Source organism: Cebidichthys violaceus, unplaced genomic scaffold (assembly GCF_023349555.1).
Source record: "Cebidichthys violaceus isolate CVI_PGR_0920_01 unplaced genomic scaffold, fCebVio1.0.p SCAF_24, whole genome shotgun sequence".
Lineage (NCBI taxonomy): Eukaryota > Metazoa > Chordata > Actinopteri > Perciformes > Stichaeidae > Cebidichthys > Cebidichthys violaceus.
Window position 1 is genome coordinate 955,034 of NW_027176417.1, and position 26,709 is coordinate 981,742.

The window sequence follows — 26,709 nt, forward strand, 5'->3', positions numbered from 1 at the left end:
CCTCCTCATCTTCTCCCATGTTCTTTCATCTTCCTCCTTTTCTCCTCTGCTCCTCCTCCACCAAACCCCTTTTCTTTTCCTTCCCTCTCCCTCTTTGTTTTCCTACAACTCAGATTTCACGCTCAATCTAGTAAACAAAAAGATATCTGTTTCACGGCCTCAAATGAATCAGAAGCACAATCAATTACTGGGAGCAAACGATGTGCTACTGCTACCAAATATCTTTGTCATTGACTTGACCTTGACAGGTGTCGGGCTGTATTTCAGGCATATGTTCTCCTTTTCTATTTGTAGCGCTTCAAATGACGAAAATGTGGTGAGCTTTTTCAGCTTATCAGTCCATTTTTCTGGTGCTTTATTTACACATTTAGGAATTAATCCCAAAAGATGTGCTCAAGTTTGTCGACAGGCGTGATTTGAAACCGATTCAAACAAAGAGGTGTCATTCTTTTGACCCACGTTCACCAGTCTTTGTTGTCACTGATTTGAGATCAGTCACCACTGAGGACCTAAAAAGCCTCCATAAATGCTGCCTCCTCGCTCCTCTGCCCCTCTCATCTTTCTCCATCGGTCTATCGATCCGTCCGTTGCTTTTGCTCCCCCGGCTCTCATCTGTACTCTCAAAAAATGAATTGTCTTGCCCTCAATACTCAACCCTCCTCCCATTTCTTCCTCCCATCTCCTTTTTGTTTGTTCCTCATTCCCTCTCTCCCTCCATTCCCTCCCTTCCCACCCTCCCTGTCCCTCTCTCCTCCCAGAGGGCTTCATTGTTACATTTACTACTGTTATCATTTTCTCTTTGTAATTTCACTATCCCTGCTTCTCCTCAGCCCTCTCCATCTCCATCTCCATTTTCTCCAGGGTCAAGTCCCCCCCCCCCTTTTTTCTTTCCCTCCCTCTCCTCCTCTCCTACCTCCTCCTTTCCCCTTCCCCTCCTCTCCTCTGACTCTGTCTCTCCTCTCGGTGAGCCGAGCACCCCGGAGACGCCCGTTCTATTTGTAGCGGCTGAACAGGGAATGGGAAATGATGTGGCATTCAGTTCTGTGGCGGACAGACAGACAGGGGAATAGGCAAGAACATACAGCTCCCACTTGCCATCCCCAAAACACACACACACACACACACACACACACACACACACACACACACACACACACACACACACAAATACACACACACCAGGGGCATGATGGGGAATGGGAGGTGCATGTGCCCAAACACACATAATCCTTTTTGGTGGATGCAAATCAAGCTTTCTTCAAAGCGTTTACAGTATCACAGCAGCAGCATGTGGCAGCACACAAAATGCCTGTAAAAGTCTTAAAATAAACAAATTACATAATATAAGAACAAAATGTATCTTAAATATTTTAATTACAATATATTCCTCTGGTGTTAACTTGCAGTTATACTATTTTTTATTTTGGTCTTTAAATTGTTTTTTGATTAAAGGACCAGTGCGTAACATTTACGAAGATTTATTGGCAGGAATGAAAAGCCGAGCGCTTCACAGCCGCCCACTGCCCCTAAATGCTTAGGGTGGGTTAAACGCACGGGTGAAATTGGTTGGGGGTTGGTTGCAATCTGCAACCTCACCGCTATTTTCGCTACAATATAAAAGTCCTGTACAGAATAACAAAGTTACAATGTCATAAATCATAAAATAAGAAAAGAAACGCAAGTTGAATTTCTTTGATAATGGAATCTATACATCCAACATTGTCCACAAGTGTCACCAATGTTGGAGAAACAAAACGGAGCCTCCACAAGCTATTTATATTGAGCTATTCACATTTTTACAACCTCTACTTACTGCCTCTCCTGTCCTCTCCTCAATGTTCAGCAGCTTCCTAGTTCTGCCGAGGAGCACAGACATTCATGTTTTTGACAGGATCTGGTTAAAGTAAACCGTTTATTTGAGGCAAAATGTAGACTAACGTGTTTTTGATGAAATATCACAATTTTAAGCTTAAGGTTTGGTCGCTTTCTCTGACGGAAGCGTTCGTCAACAAAACCAAATGGCGACGGCCAAAAAGTCAGGAACGGATGGACAAAAACCAAGATGGCGACAGACAAAAACCAAGATGGCGACAGACAAAAACCAAGATGGCGACAGACAAAAACCAAGATGGCGATGGCCAAAATCGAAGCTTTAAAACGACAGTCCGCAAACCAACGGGTGACGTCTCTGTGACTTTGCACACTTGTTTACAGTCTATAGATTTTACATCTGCAGCTGCTGTTCAGGGCTGGTGGGATCTGTTCTGGATCCAGGACTCCAGCAGCTAATCAGCATGGCAGCTTGGAGAGGCTTGACAGTAAAGGAAAATAAAATGTGACACTGCAGTGCAGTAATCCTGTCACATGGCGAACAGTCATATTACAGCAAGAGGTATTTCTCTCTGGGCGAGTGAGCACGGTTCACAGAGCAGCACAGTGTGTGCGTGTCTGTGTGCGAGAAACTGGTGCAAGCGCTAATTAGCGAGTCGTGTAACCAACCGGTGTGACGATGTGTGTGAGAGTCAGAGAGAGAGCATTGATATGCCGCGTACGGAGAATTCTACGGTTGCCGGTATGTGTCCGTGATGCAATTTCAAAAAATTCAAACCAGCCATTCCTGTGTGCGTGAATACATTCTGTATTGTCCTGTCGATCAACGTTGTCTCTGTCCCCTCTTCATTGATTTGTTGACTAATCAGTTGTTTTAAGTCCTAGCTGACTAAGATTTATTTAGTCTGTTTTTGAGCACATCTCTGGTAAACACAAGATTTAAAGTGCTGCTTTTGTGTGATTCTTTGCGGAGAACATCGGTCTATTAAATCAATAGTATGAATGTTAGTCGACTGAGACTTTCCTTCCAAAACATGTCCTTATCTCAGCTCAGTCAACACTCATTCATGATTTACTCGTCACTCCTCTTTTGTGTCTTTACAGTAAACTCTGCAACTCTACTATGCATTTGAATTCATTCACCACCCATTCATTCAAATACTGCACTGACTTTTGTTTTAATACCGCGTTTCTGTGTGAACGCTGCCTCCTCCAGTCACCTCACACCACGGACAGCTGTCTTATTGATCGCTGTCAGTTTCAAGCGATTCCACCTCCTTCAGATGCAAAGAGACAGTTCTCCAGGAAATAATTACCGAGGTCTGGACCTCGTAATCATGCTGTCCACACCAGAAGAGAATTTATCCACGCTGGTCTACAAGCACTTCTGCTCCTCTGTGTGTGTGTGTGTGTGTGTGTGTGTGTGTGTGTGTGTGTGTGTGTGTGTGTGTGTGTGTTAGCTCAGATGTTTGTCGGGACAACCGTCTATATGCAAACCTATGCCCTTGAGACAAACATTGGAAGTTTATTTTGAAAAGACAATGTATGACTAAATGTATGTTTCCTGTGAACATGGAGGTTTATTTTGAAAAGACACTGCAAGTTTGCCCCCCCCCCACAAACATACACATTTGTATAGTATAATATTTTCCAATGATAAAACACATGTGTGTGTGAGATAGACAGAGAGATGGGATTCTTACTGAACCATGGCTGCTGACATTACTTTTGATTGGTTATTTGATGCCTTTCGCTGCCATTTGATTGGCCGCTTCCACAGAGGGAAGCAGCTCGGCGCTTAAGGGGGAATGTGAAAGTTAAATATGAATGGACGACGAACCACCTGAGCCTCCTGAGCCCCTTTTATTTAAACCCTCCACCTCCATACACCTGCCCTTGTTGCATTGCTTATACAGGGCAACGTTTTTCGGGGCAACTCTCAGGGGGCCACAGGATTGTAGTTGCTTTTTGTTGAGCCGACTTCAAGGGGAAACCAGAATTTTAGCCTGAAGGGCTTTACCTAAAACATGAAGCAAACAGATGCAGAGTCAAAGCCTGGAAAATGGAAACTAGAGGAATATCTTGTTGCAAGCAGACATTTTAATAAAACTGAAACGATGTTTGTCCAGATCAGCAGCATCATTCAAGACTGAGAATTGTCAAAATATAAGATGCTTTTTATCTCTCCTCTCCCCTTTCTGCTCTCGTATCTTCTTTACTTCCCACTGCTCCCCCCCCCCCCCTTTCATCTTTAATTTCCTCCTTCCCTCTCTGCCTCCCACCATCCACCTCTGCATCTCATCTTTCACCTCTATCTCCGTCTCTTTCCCTCCCTCTGCCTCTAAATCTCTCATTTTCTTTTATCTCTCACCTCCACCATCCATCTTTTTTAACCAGGCTAGAGCAGTAAATTTAGGCATCCGTATATACACAGCCTAAATAGCCTGGCTGTAAAACAGTAAATACATTCACTTTAACAGCCCTGCAGTATAGCGTTGATGCCAACTGCTGTGCATTAGCTCTACATCTACTGACAGCTACATTTCTGCGTCAGACGGTTCATTGATGTTTTATCCAGAGCTTTCAGTTTGAAGTTTGCCTTTTAGGAGCTACTGTATGTCCTCAAGGAGCACAGATTCTTTTATTTCTTTATATATTTTGCTTCCAAGTTCAGCTGTGTAATACAGAAATAGGTTTTATAGCAGCTTACGCGTGCCAGCCCAATTTGTCAGCATCCCATCTGATCACAGTGGGAAGGCGGACAGGTTAGAGAAATGGTCAAATCTCTTTTCTCTCTCTGAGCCCAAATGGATTAGATGATGAGGTGTGTGTGTGTGTGTGTGTGTGTGTGTGTGTGAGTGTGTGTGTGTGTGTGTGTGTGTGTGTGTGTGTGTGTGTGTGTGTGTGTGTGTGTGTGTGTGAGAAGCCCGTAAACGCCAAGTAACACCAGCAATACGAAGTTTCTCAGTGATATAAGACTTCATGGCGGATCACGATAAAAATACTCACAATGAGTCGATCATAGTGAATTTCTATTATCGAGATAAGCATGAAGATTGTTACATGTGTGGCATGAAAAAAAACAAACCAGCTCGCAATCATTGTAGAGAAGAGAAAGATAGAGCTCATTGAAAGAAATCTAGGAATTATCACATAAGAAAGAGGAGACACACAATGTTGCTATTGAATTATCTATCAGTGACCTGCCAATCACAGTAAGCCCGCCCTAAAGCATCCCCCGCTTTATGGTCCGTTTGACTCTACATGGACCATGATTTACCAAATGAACATCATGCTGTATGGAAGAAGACTAGAAACTAGAGATTTAAACCATTTACTGAGGGAATAAATCAAGAGAGAAGTCGAGTCATCTTCTCATAGACTTCTATACTGCTGGTCAGTAGACAACTCCGCCTGAGTGTGACATGATAACAGTACCAATTTTAGGTGTGGCTTTATGTGAGCGTATATCAGTGTGTGTGTGTGTGTGTGTGTGTGTGTGTGTGTGTGTGTGTGTGTGTTCTATTTCAGTGTGCATCAAGCCACAGTGCTCCCTATATATATAAATGTGGACAGATTTTTGATAACATGCCAGTAAAGCTCTTTAGCTGAGGCTTTTTGTCAGCTCAGGTAGACTAAGTGCTCTCTCTCTCTCTCTCTCGCGCTCTTCATTACTTTCACTCTGTCCCCGGCCCCATCACGTCCTCCTAACCCCCCCCCCCCCCCACTCCCTTTAACTTCACCACCACCACCTCCTCTTCCCCTCCTTTTGGCATTTGTTTTCACGCCGCCTCCTCTTTGTCCTTGTAACATGACGTTGGTGCCTCTCCTCTTACAAGTATCTCCTCTTTTATGTTTTTTTTGTCCTCCCAGGATTCTTTGCTTCCCCCTTGCTTCCTTCTTCATATACCCTTTCATTCCTCCTTGCTCCTTTACTCTCTCTAAATGTTTCCTTAATTGCATCACTCTTCCTCCCCATTCCCTCTTTCCTTTCTTTCCATTATCCCCTTTCTTTGTTCCTTTTTGCTTTTCTTTGCATTGCTTTTATTCCCTCGTCTTTTCATCCCATTCCCTTCCTCTCTTTCTCTTAACTTTGTCCGTCCTTTCTGTCAATCCATCCTTCCTTCATCTTTCTCCCCCTGTCATCTTGCCTCACTTCTTTCCTTCGATATCCTTTGATTCACCACACCCTCTCTCTCCTTTCACTTTCCAAACTTTCCTTCCTTTACTCCCCCCATTTACCCCTCACTTCCTTCTTTTTCTTTTACTCTTCAGTGTGTTCATACATCCTTAATTTCACCACCGTTCTTTCCTGATTGTGTCTTTCCTGCTTTCCTTCTGTCCCCCTTTCTTCCACTTCCCATCCCTTTCTCTCTTCTTTCTTCTTTTCTTGTTGTGTTTCCTCCTCAAGTCTCCATCCTATTCATTTCTTCACCTCTTCCTTTATTAAACCTTCTCTCCTTCCGTCCTCACCTCCTCCCTCGTTCTCCCTTTAATCAACCTACTTGATGGTGGTAAAGGCAATGATATAAAATGTCAAATACAATACTACGTTTCTCCAGGCCACCCTCGAGGTCTTGTGCATTTCATTTTTTGGCTCCGGTATGCGTTCGCAATGTTGCATTTATTCATGACCGTTCTCTAAATGTGATTGTTTATTATGCGACATGTTGCATGCACGTTGCCTCACTTTTCTCCCTTCTTCTTTTTCACTTTCTCTCTTCATTTCCTCTCCTCCTTTCCTCCCCCCCTACCGCCTTCCTTTCCAGACTGGCAGGTTGCAACGCTGGCCCTGTTGCTAGGGGGCGGAGCCCTGGTGCTGATGTCATTCCTGGTCGCTCTGGTTGCCGTGTGCATCGGCACGAGGCGGCGATTCTACGCACCTGTCGCCTTCATGCTCTTCGCCGCAGGTCAGCGCACACACAGACCTGGGTCGAGGGCCACACGTTCATTATGAGCTAAAACACACACACCTAATGACACACACACTTAATTAGCCAATTTAGACAAGGTAACTGGAAGGTTGCTGGGTAATCACATTGGAAAGTGACATGCATTTAAATGATAATCCTTACTCATTAAATAGGCACACACACACACACACACACACACACACACATTCTCTCACACACAACTCCTCTCTCTCCCTCAAACTCATTTAGAGAGAATCTTTTTTTTATGAGTCGGGCCCTGCAGGGTCACGCCTGTCCCTTTAATTTCCCCAGTCAGCCCCAAATCTCAAGTTGGACAACCGTCAAGTTTCCACATTCCCTCCATTTCCAACCTCCCGGAATAATTGGAGAATTTATTTTTTTTTTAGGCGTGAAAGGTTTCATTTTGCCTTCTGAATCATGCTGTGCGAACCACAGCAGTGAGATACAGCACTAAAGAGGAAATCTCATTTGAAGGGACCGTGTCGAGATTTACATATTACATGTGATTTCTCATGGACTCATGGTCTTCTTATCCCCCAAATAAATACTTTAGCTGGGTCGCGGATGGAGTCGATGACCTCACTGTCTTTGGCTTAGAAACACCGGAGTCTCTTGGATAATGTAACAAAGCAATAGACTAAGTTTAAATGACTTCTGTTTGCTTATTGATTAATCATGCATATGCATGGCAGATGGCTGAAGATGCTTAACCTCAGCTTCCAGTAGAATCCAGTCACAGGCATGAATCGGAGCTGTATAGCAGATTCAAAATGACTATTATTATCAAAGAACCAAAAGTCATCTCGTGTGCTGATGAGTCCCGTGTCCCTCTGACCCTTGGCAGGGCTCTAGTGCCATGTCCCCTTGCGTTGTCTTTGCAGGGAATGAATAGGACTTTTGCTTCCAGATCCCTGGATGCTCAAAGTCCCTGCTATTACTGCAGTGGCGTCTCACCTGCACAAAAACACTAATGTATGTAAAAGATTGCAACATACAAGCAATCAAAAAAACCAGAGCTGTCAAAAAGCAGTTGTTTTTGCCGTGACGGGACACAAAAGCCTCTCCGGATGGACTATAAAGAGACTCCTCAGTGAACGATAGATCACCAACACACTACTAGACAGCTAATACCTCTTTATAAAGCTGTTTTTCACACCGTCTGCGTTAATATTTGCGTGTTTTTTTTTAGAGATTATGCATCCCGTGTTGTTGTTTTTTTGACACGCAGGAAAGTGCCAGAGCTCATTTATGTTCCCACAAGATGAATTCTCTTTGAAGAAATAACCATTGATGTGCTCTCCTTTGTTCCACTGCCATCCATCTCCCCCCTCCCTTTTTAAACAGCTATCTCTCTGCCACTCCCCCCCCCCCCTTCATCCCTCTCTTAACTTGTCCCGTTTCCTTAAGTCCACCTCTCTTTCTCTCCCCCGTCTCTTCCCCCGTTCACCCTCTGTCCTCCTCTCCTCCACCATCGTCCTCTCCCCTCGCCTCTTGCCCGATCAAGTTTGATTTATTTTGCTCCTCCAAAATGTGTCCGACGAACTAAACGGAGCTAAATGACGTTCCCTCCGGGCTCGCGACTCTCTTCTCGAAGCCAGTCGATGCTAATTTTTGAAGTGTGTTTCTAAAGTGTTTTGTACGTGACTGCTAAGAAATGTAAAAGATAAAAAAGTGTATGTGATTCATGAACCCAGTCGCATTCAAATTTGCAGCAGACTTGCTTTACATGAGAGAGTTTGTTCAGTTCAATATCCCTTTGATTCACTAACTGAGGACAAACATCTTTGTTCACATACTTGTTTAATCCTACAACCGTTTTTTTAGAATTGCTAAATTGCACAGTACATACATATTGAAATGGAAAGGTTCAGACTGTCTGTATGTATATCCAGGCAGACAGTATGAGAAAAATAATGTTCTTTTGTACATTAAAACATGTTCCAGCAGAAACCCCGATAAAAGTATGAACCTGAAAAATGAGCACGCTATGTCCCCTTTAAGACGCGATGCCTTGCCTTGGACTTACCGTCTGTACGTCTCCTCCAGTTGTCCTGCAGGCCTGCAGCTTGGTCCTCTACCCCATCAAGTTCATCGAGAGCATCAACCTGAGGATCTACCACGAGTTCAACTGGGGCTACGGCCTGGCCTGGGGCGGGACCATCTTCTCCTTCGGCGGAGGGATCCTCTACTGCCTCAACCCCAAGAACTACGAGGAGTATTACTAGCTCTGACTGACAGTTAGGACCCTACATGCTGAGGGAGGTATTCCAGATTCTTTTTTACATTTTTTTTTTTTCTTCAACGGATCAATTCCCAAGAACTGTAAGGAATACTACACACCGTATTTGAGCAAATAAATGTATCGCCACGAGCTTCCTCCCCGGGTGAAATTCTAGGGGTTGATGCTGCTTTGGGGGGGATTTCTTTTTCCCGCCTCATTCAACAGAGCGCTAAGGCTTCGTATTTGAATTCATAGCCCTGACATCACCAGCTTGGTCCTGGGGAGGGGGTCGAGGGTTGGGTGGGAAGGAGTTGCACTTCATTCCTTGGACTTGGGAGGACTGACAAGCCTTCAGTAACAAAAGGATGGAGGTTAATGCTGACGATCCCACCTCCGTTCTTGCCCCCCCCCCCCCCCCCCCCTCCGGACTAAACTGCAAGTTACTTGTAGCAACCCAACTTATTGTTACTTGGGAGACAGGAACATGAGACTGGTAGGCTTTTGCCACACGTGCATCGTCACCCGTCAACATCAAATCCTCCAGCTGGGCGTCAAAAAATCCAACATCCAACCCCCCCCCCAGACTCTCCATCCGTGCATCACTATCAGTGCTTAGTTAGTGTTGTTGGGTTTTTTTTTCAGAGACCTCTGGAGCTCTTCACAAGGACGTGGAAGAGGATCAGACACCACGCTTTGCGCTTCATAACTTTTCATAAGACAGTTAGATTCCTCATGGGGGGAAGGCGTCAGGTGAGGGGGGGGGGGGGGGATTAAATAGAGACACTCCGCTCAATATTCCGTTATCGACCCACTTTGTCTGTTACCGTGGCAACCCACGGGGTGTGCACATGCAGCTGTCGTGATTGATTAGCCGCGGTCGTGAGAGGTGCGAGGCGGGGCCGCGCTCGGCTGCCTCTGAAGGGTCCGCAGCATTTCGATTCCCAATGAGCTGAGCTCCTGCACACGGCGGCTCTCGGAGCATCCTTCCTCCCCTGTTTGTCAATAGCAGTGTCTGCTATACGCACCCACAGACAGATACGGCCTCCGGTGGGCATGTTTACATGCACATCAATAGTTGAAGGAAGTCAGCATCTGCAGTCGGAGCGCAGTAATGATTCTGGACTCGGCTGAAGGATGTGGAATCACAGAAACACCTGTGGAGGGCTCTGACTTCATTAGAGTCATGTAGACACCTTTGTTTCATTTCTTAAAAGTTGCACAAGTAGCCGGCTCAGGTGGAGCTGAAAGGGAAGTGAGGCCTTTAAGCTTTCAGTCAAGAGGCTGGACTTCGCTCCCTGTTTGCTACTTACTGCAGTCCACTCTACTCAAGGGTTTAGGTTTCAGAGGGGTGTGTGTTTGTGAGCTGTTAAGCAAGTTACGTAGCCTACTTATTGCTAGTTACGTAAAGTGCATACTTATTTTACCCAACAAACATACTCATTTCAACCATAAACCTAACCAGGTGGTTTTGTTGCAACAACGGATAAACCTACGGTGGAACTTTATTTTGAAAAGAAACTGCGTGTAATGAAGGGGAATCTGAAACAACGTCCAAAGTTCAAAGCGTAGGGCCGCTGAGCGAGCGGCCATATTGGGAGTTTAGAACGTGTTGGTTTACTCTCACTTAAAATCACATCTTTCATTTATGAAGCTACGTTATGATTGATACTGTAGAAAACAAGAATCTTGAGCATCAATATGCCAAACATGATCTTTGATTGACATTCAGTTCTTGTCTATTTAGGAGAATCTTAGTTTAAATTTGAAATTAAGATATAGTTATTGTCATTTATAACCCCCAAAACATGCAGAAGAGGTTGTAGGATATATCAGCAGATCTACCGGTGAGTTCAGGGCCTCCTTTCATTAACACCAGACTGCTGGCTCTTTGTCTGCAGTGAATGCCCTTTTGGTGGGAAACAAGCCTGAAAAGCATCTGTTGGCAGATTAAAATATCACCCAAGTTGTCAATATCAGTATTATTGTCTTATTATATGGTTGCTGGGATTTATAGATATGCATAAAGACAAAAAGTGGGATTGTTTCTTACATCAAGGCATACGCACCTTCCAGAAAAGAACAACAGGCTGATTTACATTTAAACAGTGTTCATCCCTGCCCTCTGGGTTTGGCACTAATCATGAGTTGTCTGGGTGGTAGACATGGGTGCAATGCAATGTATGGGTGTAAAAATGGAAGGAGAAGCAAATAAAATAACTTCTATACAGATTTTATGGGGCGATAAAGCAGGGGATGACGCAATGTTTGGCTTTCATCGAGCAAAAAACCTGTTTTCTATCTCAGCCCCGTGTGCTGAGTTACTTTCCTAACCCTGTGATCTCCATTCTCCCTTCAAGAGCCACTCTGCAATTTCAAAAGTCAAATGTAAAATAAGAATTCTCCAGGTGACATTTCGGAGGTACAGGCGGCGTCTTGTCGGTGCGCTACTATTGTCCCATGTTTACCGTGGAGCTGTCAAGCAGCCGTCCCTCCCAAAAATAGGATCCAGGCTGGCTCCCTCGCCACCTTAACGAAATGCAGAACTGTGCAGCCGCCCCGCGACTCTGACAGAAGTCCATTTATTTTGAATAAACAGACACAATGGCTTCCTGTGTCGTTAATGAGCTCTGCCTGTCACGACGACAGCATTGCTTCTAAAATGAGCTCATTCAAGTTTATTAACGACTGAGATCTGATGCAACTAGAAGAACATTTGGTTACGCATTAGATTACAGCCAGCAAATTACAGTACAATTATGTAATATATATACAGGGTGTGCATACAATACAATGGGTACCTATAACAGGATAACTATGTATTTGTGTTTTAGTGGAACTATGTCATACATTACATTGCAAGTATTTTTTAAATTACTGAGTACCTATTTAACAATTCCAGGGTACAGCAATATTGTTGCTGGGTAACAAAGCAGGAAAGATGGGTCAAAATGAGTAACAATACTGATATTGAAATGAGTTATGTTAGCATTGAAACAAACATAATATTTTCTGAAGAGAGTTAGTTGAGCAGGTTGGTACCACTCTGATGTCTGTACCCTCAATGTGAAGCCACCAGCTGGTTAGCTTAGCTTATGTTAGCTTAGCATGAAGACTGGAAACAGGGGAAGAAGCTAGCCCACTAATTATGTTTGATTGTTTAATCCGTGCAGTCAAAGGTTTTTCCCGGGCCTTTATGCTAAGCTAAGCTAACCACCTGACGTAAATCGTTTTTTCCGGGGCACAAAATATTAGGCTAAGCTCAAGAAAATGAGTGTACCTATGTACTTACATATAAAGGAGTTGTGTGTTGAAATGGTTCATTACTAGAGTACAGTAATAAAATAGTTATTTAAACCAATTTAGGATTTATCTGACGTATAAAACTAATGTTAGAGAATAACCTAGACCTGCTTCAACGTAACCCCTAAACATGTTTCCGGGTCATTTGTTTGTTGGTGTGTTTGTCATTACGGAAAAGCTACCGGCTCAATTATCACAAATTGATGGATAAGTGTACCATGGGCCAAGGAAGAAACCAATACGTTTTGGAACGGATCTGAATAACAGGGCAGATAAACGCCTTGTTTTCCGCTCTCCGATTGCCCTTCTAGTATGTTGTCATTGGTACCATGCATGTACAAAATATTTCCACTGTAACTTGTAGGCTGTAATGTAAAGTGTCACTAAAGAATAAATCAAGGGCAAGATGTGGTAGAGATTAAAGTCACTTAATCTCACTTTACAAGCCTTTTCAGACTGACATAAACCTCATGCTGTAAATTCACAGTATATATCCTACTAAGTAGTATTGAACTGGTGGATGTTCTATGAAAGTAAGGTTTTCTGAGGGTTCTGAACTTCTTTTATGTGGATTTCTTTTAGTGACTGGATGTCTCCCATCTTTCTATTTAGCACTGAGTGAAAACAGAAACAGTGCTCACTGTTACACCCATTATTCCATTAGCCATACCAGCTTCATGGGTCAGCGGCTGACTCTCAGCATGTGACCCCGCTCTTCAGTAATTTATCAGTTTGAAAGATGTCACCGGTTCAGTGGCGGAGCTCCCGGTTAATCAGTGTTTAGCTTTGTTGGGTCACCGGATTTTCAGTCAGGTCGTGGATGAAGCACTTTGTGTCACCTGACTCGGTGCTGTTGTCGCTCCATGGCCAGAGTGAAACAAAAGTCCTGACACAACGACGAAGCGCCATATCGTACATCACCGGTGTGATGTACGATATGGTCGCTACTGCATTTTATACTGTGTGGTCACAGCTTAGTGAGGGTGTTTTCGCTACCTAGAAACGTCTCTGTGCTTTGGTGGTGTAGAGGAGCCTTAGGCACTAATGCTGTAACAGACCTGGGTTCAAACTTACAGGAACCTTTTCCAATAGCACCAGATGTATTAAAGGTACAGTGTGTAGCATTTTGAGGGATCTATTAGCAGAAGTGGAATATAATAGTCCCAAACTATGATTTCATTATTGTATAATCACCTGTGCTTTCGTTAGCTTAGAATGAGCCCTTCATAGTAAGCAGGTCCTCTTAGCGGATGTTGTTATGTTCCCTGAAGGCCACCGTAGTTCTCCGACACGCTTGTGAAACTACGGTAAGATGAGTGCAAAACCGTGGTACCGCCAGCCGCTCGTCTGACTTCTTTTGCTTCCTAAAGTATTGTTAATGAGTTTGTATGTGTTTTTGTTTTTTTTGTCAGCAGCAACTCTGGAACTGATATTTGAAATACTGAAAACACTGTTGATTTAGGGCGTGGTAATTCTGAATTCACCTGCCAGACACATAAACACTCTAAAAAGCAGATAAATCCTCTTACACATCAAAGATTTACAACGGTAGCTGCTGTTATTATGATGTCTTTTATCCAAGATTCAAAGAGACAACTTCTCCTAGCTGGTGCCTTCAGGAACGAGCAGATGCAGTTAAAGTTGCAGCGTGTTTTGGTTTCTTAATTAGGTGCCGGAATCAATGTCGTGTCAGTTGTAATTATGGGATTTCTAAACGACAATGCAAATATGTTTGCGCCCAGTTTCAGAAATGACCTACATGCTTTGATTTTTAATGAAGCACTTAAATGTGGTTCTGGGTAAATAAGATTTTTTCGTGTTGAGGCCTTTCAGTGTCATTTCTATTGCGTTAACACACCCTTTAATACGTTATATACCTGTTATTTGTGGAGCCAGGGAGTCTGACCCGCGCTGGTTCCTTGTATGTTTTAGCCCAGCTCTGACTCCTAGTTATTAGCATTTGTTTGGTTATTGATTTACTGATGAAAAGTAGAGGCTTGCAAACATAGACAGCTCTGTTTTATGCATCATCTCCCAGTAGACTGGAGAGAAACACTGTCTAATGATGTGCATAGGGATTTAGAAAGTGTGTATGAATGTGTGTGTGACAAAGAGAGAAAGAGTGTGTGTGTGTGTGTGTGTGTGTGTGTGTGTGTGTGTGTGTGTGTGTGTGTGTGTGTGTGTATGTGTCTTGGCATGTTTTAGATGCCATTGTAGAGATGTCAGTAATCAGCATTTATCTCTTTGTACGTTGGCACATTAAAGCACTGAACAGAACGTCTCCGTCTCATTTCGTTGTCACATACTCTTTTGTCCAGCTCTGAAATGATCACTGTCATGCTTATTTCACTTCCAGTGTTATCTTACACAGCCAGAGACCTCGTTGTCTAAATTAAGCACAATATACACTACAGTAATGCGCTGTAGTTTCCTGGTAGTTGTCAAATAGAGCATCCTGAAAAAGGAGAGCCACCACCAAGGTAGAATTAATCAAGTCCACCCGGGGGACTAACTATAATATATCTAGGTCACGATATTCTGGTTGGTATCTTTATTTTAAAACATGGTGTGTTCTTTCTGACCTTATTATTCTGGAAATGTCATTGATACATTTTATAGTGTAAATGCTGTATGTATGCTTTTAGTTGCAATGTCCGTTATGCTGATGACACGATCTTGTTTGCCATCGGCTGAAACGCAAACCACACTTTCCCAGCTTACGGTCTGCCGTCGACCTGCATTTGAGCTAGTTGTCGACTCCAAACAGACAAAATGTTTGCATTTTACAACAATGGAAATCAAATTGATAGAGTAAAATATTTAAAAAAAACTTTACTTTAACTCTTAGTTACATTGTTTCTACAAAACTCATTCTGATTTCAGAACAGAGGTTGTTTCTCCTTTAACAACAGAAAAATCACGACACAATCCACTACACAATCTGCTCATATGCTGTATGCTAACGCTGCTACCACTACCCTTAAATACCATTCATCACAGATATTGGAAGAGCAACTTAACACTAGATGTGACAGATGGGTGCGCACCTGCAACCACTCAGTAGGCAGGTTTCAATCCAAACGTATATTGGCAAATTTGAACAGAATCTTTAGAAAATTGGCAAAAGTAAATTTGAATTGAAGCACGTACTGTTAAGTGAGCATAAGGTGTGGAGCGCATCAAAATAGTCGCTGGTGCTAAGTCTCCAGTTGGGTGCCATTAAAGCATTGCAGAAGAAGTGGGCGTAACGAGATGATGTGAGTATACAAATGATTTGTAACAGCTTTTGCTCTCCATTTGCCTGCATGCAAACAAAGCCCGCTGCAACGTGATTGGTTGATACTACACAGACTCCAAAGGAAACCAGAACGCTTTAGATACCAAATCTTCTCCCGTTGCCTGCAGATTCTGCATCCATCTGCAGTTTTCTGTTTGTACAGATTGATGGTTTACACCCGTACACCACTTCACAAGGTAAGAGCTGAGGCTCAGAGGAACTGCATATTAACAGAGTTTCAACATTTAGCCTGTTTTTGTTTGTGGCTGAGAAGGCCTGTGAGTGACAAGAAGAGCTCAAGAGGTGCTGAGTGAAGTGAAGTGGAGTCTGATTGCTGCTGTGACGGGCACACTTCACTGCAGGGAACGCCAAGGTCTCTGCAAGAGAAAAGGATCTCGCAAAGTTACATAACAGTCGGCGTTAATGCGACGGTTCCTCTGGAGCCTTTTTTTCCAAGGAGTCTGTGTCGCACAGTATAATGGAGCGTAACATATTGCTCTTGTCACCTGTCAATGAGGTGCAACAAATAATTGTGTTTTTTTGACTGCTGATTCGCTTAAAAGTCACAAATTACCTCTGAAAAGTGCTGTCATTGCTTATTCACAAATTCACAAGAAAAACACCTTTTACAGATACACCAATTGGTTCATTGATCCCTCTTTAAAATAATGTATTTTATTGTATGTATTTATGTATTAATTATTATTATTATTTTACTTATTTTATTCAGTATTATTATTTATCTATTATTATTATTATTATCATTATTGTATTTTTTTCTGTTGGTAAGACAATACACTTTTCTGTGAATTGTAAATATGACAGCGTACATTATTATAATTCTTATAAAAAAGCAGACACAGCAAAATGACTGAGCGGAGTAAGAGCTCATTTGATGGCACAGCAGATGAACGGGAAAATCCAGCAGTGACACGGTTTCTCTGCCAACACTGCTGCTGCCAAAAAAAACCTCCAGGAGGGTCGGAGGTCTGTTGAGGAGCAGCACGCCTTGTCCGCCTGGATTAGCTCTCATCAGCACAGTGAGTACACCTAACGTCTGCCACACTCTGTGTCCTTCAGCATCAAACACACAATCAGTGGGTGATTTGACAACTACACCACACTGGATCGTTTCCATCCTCTTGCTCCATTTATATATATATATATATATATTTATTTATTTTTTAAATCAACTACAGCTCCTTTCTTGTTAACTTAGCCGTGGAAAACATCCAGACTCACTGGCCCAGTTTACAGTAGAGGTTCCTACTGTATTCCCCATCCTGAGCTCAGACTGCCCCCTGCTGCCCACACTCTGCCATGACCACCCAGAGCCAAACTCACCACCCACTCATTTCATTTGATATTTCATATCTGGACTCAGTAATTGTGTTTCTTTTGATTTAATAGACATTTTTTTGTTTAAGACGGTATTTGATTATGAAGTGTCTTAAATGATAAAACTTGATTAATTATTTGGGTTTTGCTTATGTTGCATTTTGTAGCGGGTTAGCAGGCTAGTAGTGGTTATCTGTGCAACTGTTCAAAGTAACATGTTCTTAAAGTGACAGGGTAGAAGCTCTATTATTCTCCCGTCTGGCGCCAAATTCCTACTTTGGATATTTAAAACCTGCGCTGCAAGAGTATTAAACGCCCCTGAATATGAGTTTCTTTCCCCTGACCTCCTGTGGTTTAACCTCTCACCCTGTTGCAGTGAGATACGTACTCCGTGACGTCACCGTCGGGCGTGGTTCCAGGTGCAACAGGTTTAAAACAGATTAGGAAAAAAGGTTTAATTTCCAAAAGAATGAGAAAGTAAAGCCAATGTCAACAAAACTACCAGTGTTACTTTAACAACACAGCAGCTGGACTACATAAGTCCCCCCCCCCCCCCCCGCCCCTGGCCTCCAGACAGCAGCTCCAGACCGTCGGCTGCTTGGGATGCCGGTCAGTGCCGAGGTTTCTGTTTTTGGAACACTTGCAGCGTAGCTGGGAGTCTGTGTTCCCAGAGCCGCGCCTGTATCCATCACAACATCATATCTAATAATAGCAGGCTCATAAATGCGCAGCGCGTCGTGCGTAATGGAGCCATTACAGTAACCAAGCCCTTCTTTCTGAACAGCCAGGAAATCCAAAGTGGCTATATCAGTTAATCAGCAGATCTAATAATAGTAAGTGTATCAAAATGTCTTTCAACTTTCCGTGTTGCTCAAAACTCTGTGCGGGTTGTGGGAGGAATTGTGATGCCTGGAGGAAAAACGACACTTTGGTTGTGGCCTGTCACGTGACCACCACCCACCGGAGGTCAAACTGGTTGACTCACCTCGATATGTAGCGCTTAACTCATCGTCCCAATGCGGAAATAAACACCGATGCGTCCGCTTGGTGTCGGGTTTTACGCATGGCGTCCGCCAACCGGGACTCGGGGCCCGCAGAGACCACCTCCTGGCATCCTTCTATTTAGAGGTGGGAATGCTCCCCCCCTCATGCACACCTGCTCCGATCCCTCTCTCCCCTCCGAGACAGACCGGCCGGTCACCCCCCTGTCTTCGTCCTCCCCGTCTTCACCCGGAGCTCAGTTCTCCTGTCCCCCTTTTGCGCTCCACCTTTTGGCTGTTTGTTCTGGATTTGTACTTTGGGTGTCCTTTCCCCCTTCTGGTCGATTCAACTTGTCCGATCTTTCAACCCCCCCCCTCCCCCGCTCCCCTCCCATTATAAAACTTTGTTACACCCGGTGGCCTGCTATCAATGGCGGAGGGTGTGCGCCCCGAGGACTACTGCGACGAGCCGGTGGAGGACGAGTTTGGAGAGATCATCAAGTGTCGATCTGGTAGGAGAGCAAAGCTTTCCACGTGAGAGTGTGTGTGTGTGTGTGTGTGTGTGTGTGTGTGTGTGTGTGTGTGTGTGTGTGTGTGTGTGTGTGTCAGAGAAGAGAGGGGCCAGGTGTGTGCGTAGCTGTATGTCAGTCTGAGAGACCAGAATCTTTTGCATGTAATATTAAAGGCTCACTGACAACCCCTTTAAACATAATCACAAACGTTTCTATTAGACTGGCATCACAGCAAGAAGCAGTTGAAAACACTAAAATATGAATGACTTGATATTCCATTTTGCTCAAAAGTTATGAATCTTCTGCCACAACAGCTTGAAGGGTCTGAGAGGACTGCTTTATATATCGGTATGATCTTTCATCTGCAGAAGCCCTGAGAGGAGAGTGAGGAGAAAATACAAATGCTGGTGATTCATTTTCTAGTTCTGATCTAAATAGTTTTTCTTAAAAAGAGTTTTGCAGGATGATCTTTCTCCCTTTCTTTTCATCTGTGGAACAGGTGAAAAAAACTTTTTATTTTTATTTTTTTATTAGGGTTATTTTGAAGTGCTTGTTGTGGTTATACTCATTTTAGCCACAAGAGGCTGAAGTGTGACATCACACCATGTTCTAGATAGCATTCATGTTTTCTTCCAGTTTAGTTTTAATTTCTCCATATACTCACATCATTTGTGTGTTGGCAAGTTTTATAAATTAAAACTTAACCTGAAGACAACATGAATAATTTTGTCTTATTTAGAACAAGGAGTAGTGCTGCTCTTCAGACCCTTGTGGCGGGAACGAGTATTACAACAACAAACGCTTTTCTCATTGGTGAAAAAAACAAAATTTAGAAAGATTATCCTGACAAACACCTTCTTCACCTGTCCTTAAGTTTTACTTTTACAGCACATTTCATACGACCGGCGTAGACTCAATATGCTTCAAAATATCAACAAAAAGGCAAAGATCAGACATGACAAAAACATACTCAATAAAAACATATACGTTAGAAGGTAATACAATAAAAAGCAAAAATAATAATAATGATTGTGATTCTAAAATAAAAGTTTTACTCATTGACCACACACTGAACACAACAAAAAGCTAGCGAAATAATAACAGCAGAGCATTGGATGAGATCATTCAGAGGGTTACGGTAGTTGGCAGAAACAGATAATTTTAACTGTGTGTCATCATCATAGGAGGGATATGAAACACTGTGTTGCTGAATGAAGGACCCAAGTGGGAGCATATACAAATTAAACAGCCAAGGACCAAGAATTGATCCTTGCGGGACTCCATTCGGGTTTTGGAAAGTCCGCTTCACATAAAACAAACAATTTAAAGGGCAGACAGAGATAAAAGTCCCATAGAGGAACAGTTCAATAAGAACAGATTGATTGGTAGGAGAAACCAGAAGCTTAGCATCAAAATGCTCCTGTATCAGTGTCACATGCACAACAATGCAGCCTAAAACAAGCTGGAATTAACAGCGTGTTGCTTTAGCAAAGCTCCAACAGTATTCCCTCCTGACCACATGACATGACAACACTGTGGGGACGTAAATGGAAGTTTGAATCATTTCATTCTTCCAAAGTATTTCACATGTAATGAATACATTTGGTGCGATTGAAAGTGTGACTGAAGGGAGGTGAGCGTGTCACAGCAGGGTTCCAGTCCTTTCAAAGTTTTAAATGAAGTGTATTCATATATGACCTTACAAAGAACTGTGCCCAGTCTGTATATGTGTTATAGCACATAGTATTGTCATGATTTGAAATCTATTATTTTTCAATGTATATCATTTTTGTGTATTTGGGGAATGTTAAAGGCGCAAAGTGCGGGCTACTTTTAGACATTGCTGATTATACACACAACAAAAACATACTTATTGCTGTTATATTCCATTTCTAGCAATACATCCCGCTAAATGCCAAACGCTGTTCCTTGTACAGTCAACAGTACAGTCATTTGTAGAGCTAAATCGGGACTAAATTGTCTCCGTGCTAACTTGTCACCTATAGCCCAGCCCAGGGCTAAAAGCGTTCTGGGTGAAAGTGTTGTTTGTGTGATGTGTGGCCATGACACTGAATCTTAAGAGGCCGCAGAGGTTTCATTTCCTGTTATAGCGCATGTAAATACCGGATGACCTGGAATGGTCCACTGGGCGGTGAGACACATGAGTCAAACAGACAGACGGAGACGGACAGATGGACAACTTTTCTTTTTACGCCAATGAGGACTGGGACAGGTAACCTCCCACTTCTGCTTCCTCAGGAGGTGAAGTTCCTCTTGTGTGTCCGTGTAAATTACATTTTCCCTTAAGTGACTGAACAGAGTCCCTCCTCTCTCTCTCTCTCTCTCTCGCTCACTTTCTCTTGTCTCCGTGTGTCTCTCGCCCGCTCCCCCACGGTACAGCTGGCGGATCATCTCATGCTGGAAATAGCGGTCAGCTGGCCTGATGGACGGCTGTTGAGCGGTGTCAGATAGCTTAGTTTGGGAGGTTCTCTCATTTCTCTCTCGCTCCCCCATTCCAGCCTCCCACGTTCCTTCTCCATTGCTTTTTCCACGCCCTCTTTGTTGCTCCCTAACATCAGCTTCTTCATCTCTCTCTCTGCCTTCTATCTCAGTGACACTTACATTTTCTTGCTCTTATTTATGTGCCCCCCCCCCCCTCTCCGCTCATCTCCCTCCCTGTGTCATATTTTGACCACCCAAGTTGTTCTTCATTGTATGGACTGTGTGTCAGAATCTAAATTTAGCTGTCTGTTTCTACTCTGCATAGGCAACACTCCAGATATTTAACAAGCCGTGTACTCTGTGGTATAGTGTATCCATGAAAACGCTTTATTTTGCAGGTATTAGTAACCCTTTTAGATCACATCCACGGTCATATTGTGCACCTATATGTGCTATACATGTGCAAAAAAAAATATATCTACATCTTGGCAAATATGATGTGCGCTAACATCAGCTAGTACCAACCAATTTCAACTAATAATGTCATGTGAGCGCCACAGTCCTCCGTAGCTCAGTATCGCGCCGCCTTCTAAGCCCGCCTACTTTGTGGCGGTCCAATCAAACGCAAAGGATTTGATTTAAATCCCTAATGTAGCTGAACACAAGTACATTTTTATTGTAAAACACGTCTCATAAGAAGCTAAAGATGCTCTAATTTCCGCTTCACTGGGACTTAAATTAATCCGTCTGATCATGATAAAACGCTAGGAGTTAGCGAAAATGTAAGCTAGTGAGCTAAGCTTAACATTTTATTGAATAGTTGGGCAAACAAGTAACTTTCACACATTCACCGTGCTCGAGTGTGTGTTTTTTTTTTTTAAATTGCCGTTATTTTTTACCTGCTTCAAATTCATTTTGAGTAGTTTGTAATTGTCACCATTCATTTTCAAAGCCGTGGAGTGATTTTATCATTGGGATGTTTATTCACAACAGATGGATGGATAGAGACAGTTTCTCCTCGGCTCGGCGTTTCTCAGCATGATTGGCAATTTGGTCTAATGTATCACCTCTAGCAACACAAGCATGTAGCCGATGACATGCTGCCCGCTTGATTTATCCCTACTCCAGGCTGTGTGTGTGTGTGTGTGTGTGTGTGTGTGTGTGTGTGTGTGTGTGTGTGTGTGTGTGTGTGTGTGTGTGTGTGTGTGTGTGTGAGAGAGAGACACTGAGGGAGGGTCTGTGTGCTTTTACCGTGTCTGCCTTGTTATCACACCCCGCAGGTCTATCACCACTTTGCTATTACCCATCATTCCTTGCCTATAGGCACAGACTTCTGGTTGATAATCTTGATTGGAGCAGACAGGCAGGTAAATTCAGGCATTGCTGTGGACAGCCGCACCCTGAGGACCCCTGTGCAATATGCTACACAGTGGGTACACCCAGGAATAACAGAGGACCTGTGGTCAGGACAGAAAGCTCACATGTATAGGCCATTTTCACAGCGACTTGTCTTCTCTTCCTTCCTTTCTCCTTTCTCTTCACTTCACTTATCTTCACCTTTTCTCTAATCTTCTTTGTATTGTTTCTCTTCGTTTGACTTGATCCCACTTCTCGTCACTTCTCATTTCTCTCCACTTGTTCATTTGTCCTTCTTCTTTTGGTGTCACTTCATTTCACTTCACTTCCCAGCCCTTTCTCTTCTCTTCTTTTTATTTCGCTTATCTTTGCCTCTTTCTTCTCCTTCCCCCAATTCCACTTTAATCTCTTCACCACTCTTCTCTTCCTTTTCTCTTCACTCCTCTCGTCGTGTCTCTCTCGTCACTTCACTTTTCTTTATTTTTTCTTCATTTGACTTAACATCACTTCTCTTCACTTCACCTCTTTTCTCTTCCTCTTCTCTTCCCTCTCTTCCCCTTCTCTTTGTGTCCCTCTCTTCACATCACTTTTCTTCCTTCGACTTATGAATTCTCTTCACTTCACTTCCCTTCACTTTACCTCATCTCACTTCTGTGCCGCTTCAGCTCAAAGGCAAAAGTGCTGGAATACACACACCATCGAGTAAAACTCTATAAGCTGCATATGCAGACACACACACACACGCACACACACACACACACACACACACACACACACAAAGCTGTCGGTTAAAGTTGTCCCTCAGTGGTGTTTTAGGATCAGCCTCTCTGCCTTTTAAATCTTAACACTATCTGTCAGCAGCACAGGGGGAGTTACAGATCTGAGTACGGCGACAGTGTCTGGGGAAAATTCAATGCAGCTCCACTTAGAGCTCCCTGCTTTCACTTAATTCCGGCCTTCACTTTGCATTTACAAAAGAGCCATTCTGCTCGGCAGAGTATGGAGAGAGAAGAAAGGACACATTTGAGTGATAAATCTAACATTATTCTACCCTCCTGTTTGCATATCTTCAACCAAGAACAAAAGAAACATGGAACTTACCAACCAAAGAGTAGACGGATAACTTTACAAACAACTGAACAAATAAACCACAGAACGAACAGCATGCTGTGTTCTGAGCTGACAGAACAGCTCCACAGTGTACCCGTCGTGTTGCCTTTAGCTCAGTGAAATGATGAAAATGAAACATCACTCCTTTGTCAAGCGTGACCGAGGAGCGCCGTTTGGGAAATTCAAATTAGAGGTCGGTAGAATGCGTGATGTAATGGGAGCCTTGCAGGTTTCCATGGACCTTGGTTATACCTGGACCATGCGTGATGTGTGGACCTAACACCCTATATTATTATTAGTCACATTTCTATTACTATCCCTGCTACTACTACTGCTTTTATTATCACTCTCTACCGCTGCTGTTGTATTACTAGTAATACTTTCTCTATTATTATTTCTGCTATGATTGGTGCTACTAGAAAGTCACAATTTACCTTTTGAAAAGTGCAACTTTGACTCCCAGCTTGGAGCCAGTGATCAAGTAACGACATTCACGGACAGAAGATGGCAGCAGAGGCAGATGGTGGCTTTGTAGCCGTCCTCAGAGAGATACTGTGTGAGACGCTGGCAATGAAGATGGATGTGTGGGAACGGAGCCGCCTGTTCTTGGGAGATTTGAGTCTCGCTCAGTATGAGAGAGAGAGAGAGAGAGAGAGAGAGAGAGAGAGAGAGAGAGAGAGAGAGAGGACAGAGGGGGAAACAAAAGCAAAAACAAGAAAGATGGTGGAGAAGAAAAGGCAGCTGTTGTTTTCCTGGGGGAAGAAAAGGATGAGTGGGTAAACAAATAACTGAGAAGTGACGGATAGGAACACACACATTCTGTGTCAGTCAGGATGAAGCAGAGGGTTCAGTGCATGATCTGACCCACATGGAGTTTCTGGGTCACTACAGGCCAGAAGAGAAGGAGGTGGCTGCGTGTTTGCATGTGTGGACGCTCTAATGAGTCTGGTGAGGATCCCGGAGGAACCCCCTCCCCGTTCAATCAGACGCACGCACACTTCTACAAAAAAAACAAAAAAACCTTTCTGGGTGAAGAGGAATCACGCCAGGAAAAGTGGCTTTTTCCGAATCAGGTTGCAACCCATTCTCATGGAAGTAGGCCAACAGCTCGCAGCGGGGCACACGCCGATCAATCTGGTCGGAGGAGAGAGTCCCGCTGGGTCGAAGTCGACCACAAAAAGTAATTCTCCCTCGCACGGATTATCATGCCGCATTGATTTGTCAAGCCTCCATTATCATCGCCAGTCTCAGACAGTTGGCGTGGCGTCATCAGAGAACAGCAAATATGCCTCGAAACGAGCATCAGGTGACGGGGTGGGTGTGAATGCAAATCATTTCCACTCACTCAGGATCAGAGTCCTCCCCAGGTCTGGATCAATTTGGGATTTTCAACTTGTCAAAGTGTGGATAAATGGTTTTAGTTCACTTTTAAACAGGCGATGGCAGTGACAGAAATGAGTCTGAAATACAACAAAAGGAAAAAGATGAGTTTTGAGGTCTCTTGAACACAGATAAATACTCAGATGTTTTTTTATTTGTATGAGTTAGATATAGGTTAAAGTCGTCAAGTCAGCGTCTTTCCCTCCCATACTCACACACACGGAGACAGAAAAGGCCAGCGCCATCAAACGCAGATGATGTAGAAATAAGACCAGCTCCACTTTGATCCTCTCTGCTGCATCGGTATCAGACGCTCTGCGTATACATATATATGTGTGTGTGTGTGTGTGTGTGTGTGTGTGTGTTGTGTGCTCATGTACGTCTATCTTTGCGAGGACCAATTTGAGTTCCAGAAATTGGAATGAGGACATTTTGGCCAATTCCTCGCTTTGGGACAAACCATCAAAGGGCTGTTTGAGGGGTGGTGCCCTGGTGGATTAAAGAAGGCATATCATGCTCATTTACAGGTTCATACTTGTATTTAAGGTTTAAAGTTAGTATATTAATATGCTTTAATATTCATATGTCTGTCTGAATAAACCTGCACATGTCAATCACTATCTCTCCTTTCTTTTTAAAGTAGTGAACACACACATAAGATTGCACATTGTGTCTTACTGAATATTAAATAATAAAACAAAAGAAAGATAGTGACATGGCCATCACGGTCACAACGGAAATAAAAGCTACTAAAAAACAAAATACGTGCGGAAATAAAACGGGGGGTATTATGGTGAAATAAACGTAATAATAAAACTTTTCATGTGTTTGTATTAGAAGGAGGAAGCCTATTGCTTCTCAGATGATACACTCCAGACTGTGTACCCTATGTGGAAATAACAAGCTTAGTTATATAAGTGATATAAAGTAGAGGGAGATGGGAAAGATGCGGATAAGAGGGAGAGTCTAATTTAAAAGAGTGATATCACCTTCCATCTGCACTCCTGCTGCGTCTCCCTTTTCCAAGTGCATCCGTCAACACTTGACTTTAAACCTGCAGTGATTTCTTTCTAAGAATATAAAACGCCCTGGCGCCTCTCAGAATATTTTATTTGAGGTGTATATGTCCGAGTGTGCATGAGGAAAGAGAGCGAGTGACTCAATGAATTCTGCACTGGAAAGGGAACGTGAGCGTTTATGCATCTGCGTTCACGTAGGAGAATCTGGAGCTCTTCCTCCATTTATCAGTCGCAGAAAAAGTCAATGTATATACAGGCCTCATTCTCAGGCAGCGCGTTAGCTAGCAACCAAAGTGGAGAAAAAGAAAAGAATTGCTGTAAGTATTTTGGCTAATTTACAAAGACATCTGACCCATGCATTTTCGGAGAGTTCAGCGAATTTGACCTGTAACACTCGTTTTCTATAAAACAATATAAAACACTTCAGTAAATACTCCTTGAATTCAAAGTGTCTAAATGAGACTACAAGCCTCGTCGTGTGTACTGTACTCACGCTCAGCCGTGTTAGCCATTTTGTGAGACCGGGCTGACTCAGATGGTTGCAATCTGCAACATCCCCACTAGATGCCACTAAATCCCACACACTGGTCCTTTAATATAAAAAAAAAAAAAAAAAGGGTATTGGTGAGAGCAGCTTTAAGTGTTGCCTCACTCCTACCGTGAAGCAGCTGCAACCGTGTGACGATTATGCGTCTGCACGGGATTCTCCAGCTGCAAATAGCCTACAATTCTGTGCCGAGTGGATGTGTGTTTAGCTTAGTGGGTACGGTTCTAGCTTTGTGTCCTCGCAGGTCAGCAGGTTATAGATCCACAGCTGCTCTGACTCAGTTTCTGCCGAGCACTTTTTAATCTGGCCTTTGCTCCCTCCACTATTTGCTCTCCTTCTCACTTGTTTGTTCTCTCACTCTCTCTTTCTCCCTCTGTTTTTCTACTTTCTACTCTCCTCTTGTTTAGCTGTGCGCTTGATTTTCATTTATATTTTGTTGTTTCATTGTCTTTTATTTGCTCTC

At 43.3% G+C, this 26,709-nt stretch overlaps 2 protein-coding genes across 2 annotated transcripts in view; both read left to right on the forward strand.

Annotated features, from left to right (window-relative positions):
* Positions 1-9,294, forward strand: part of LOC137879066 (transmembrane protein 47-like) — a 13,217-nt gene extending 3,923 nt beyond the window's left edge. Inside the window, exons 2-3 of the mRNA XM_068719639.1 lie at positions 6,600-6,740; positions 8,811-9,294. Coding sequence (XP_068575740.1) covers positions 6,600-6,740; positions 8,811-8,989 — 320 coding nt within the window. The 3' untranslated portion in view covers positions 8,990-9,294. The remainder of the gene's footprint in view (positions 1-6,599; positions 6,741-8,810) is intronic.
* Positions 9,295-18,256: 8,962 nt separating this feature from the next.
* LOC137878851 (utrophin-like) overlaps positions 18,257-26,709 on the forward strand; it is a 66,419-nt gene continuing 57,966 nt past the window's right edge. Inside the window, exon 1 of the mRNA XM_068719291.1 lies at positions 18,257-18,392. Coding sequence (XP_068575392.1) covers positions 18,311-18,392 — 82 coding nt within the window. The 5' untranslated portion in view covers positions 18,257-18,310. The remainder of the gene's footprint in view (positions 18,393-26,709) is intronic.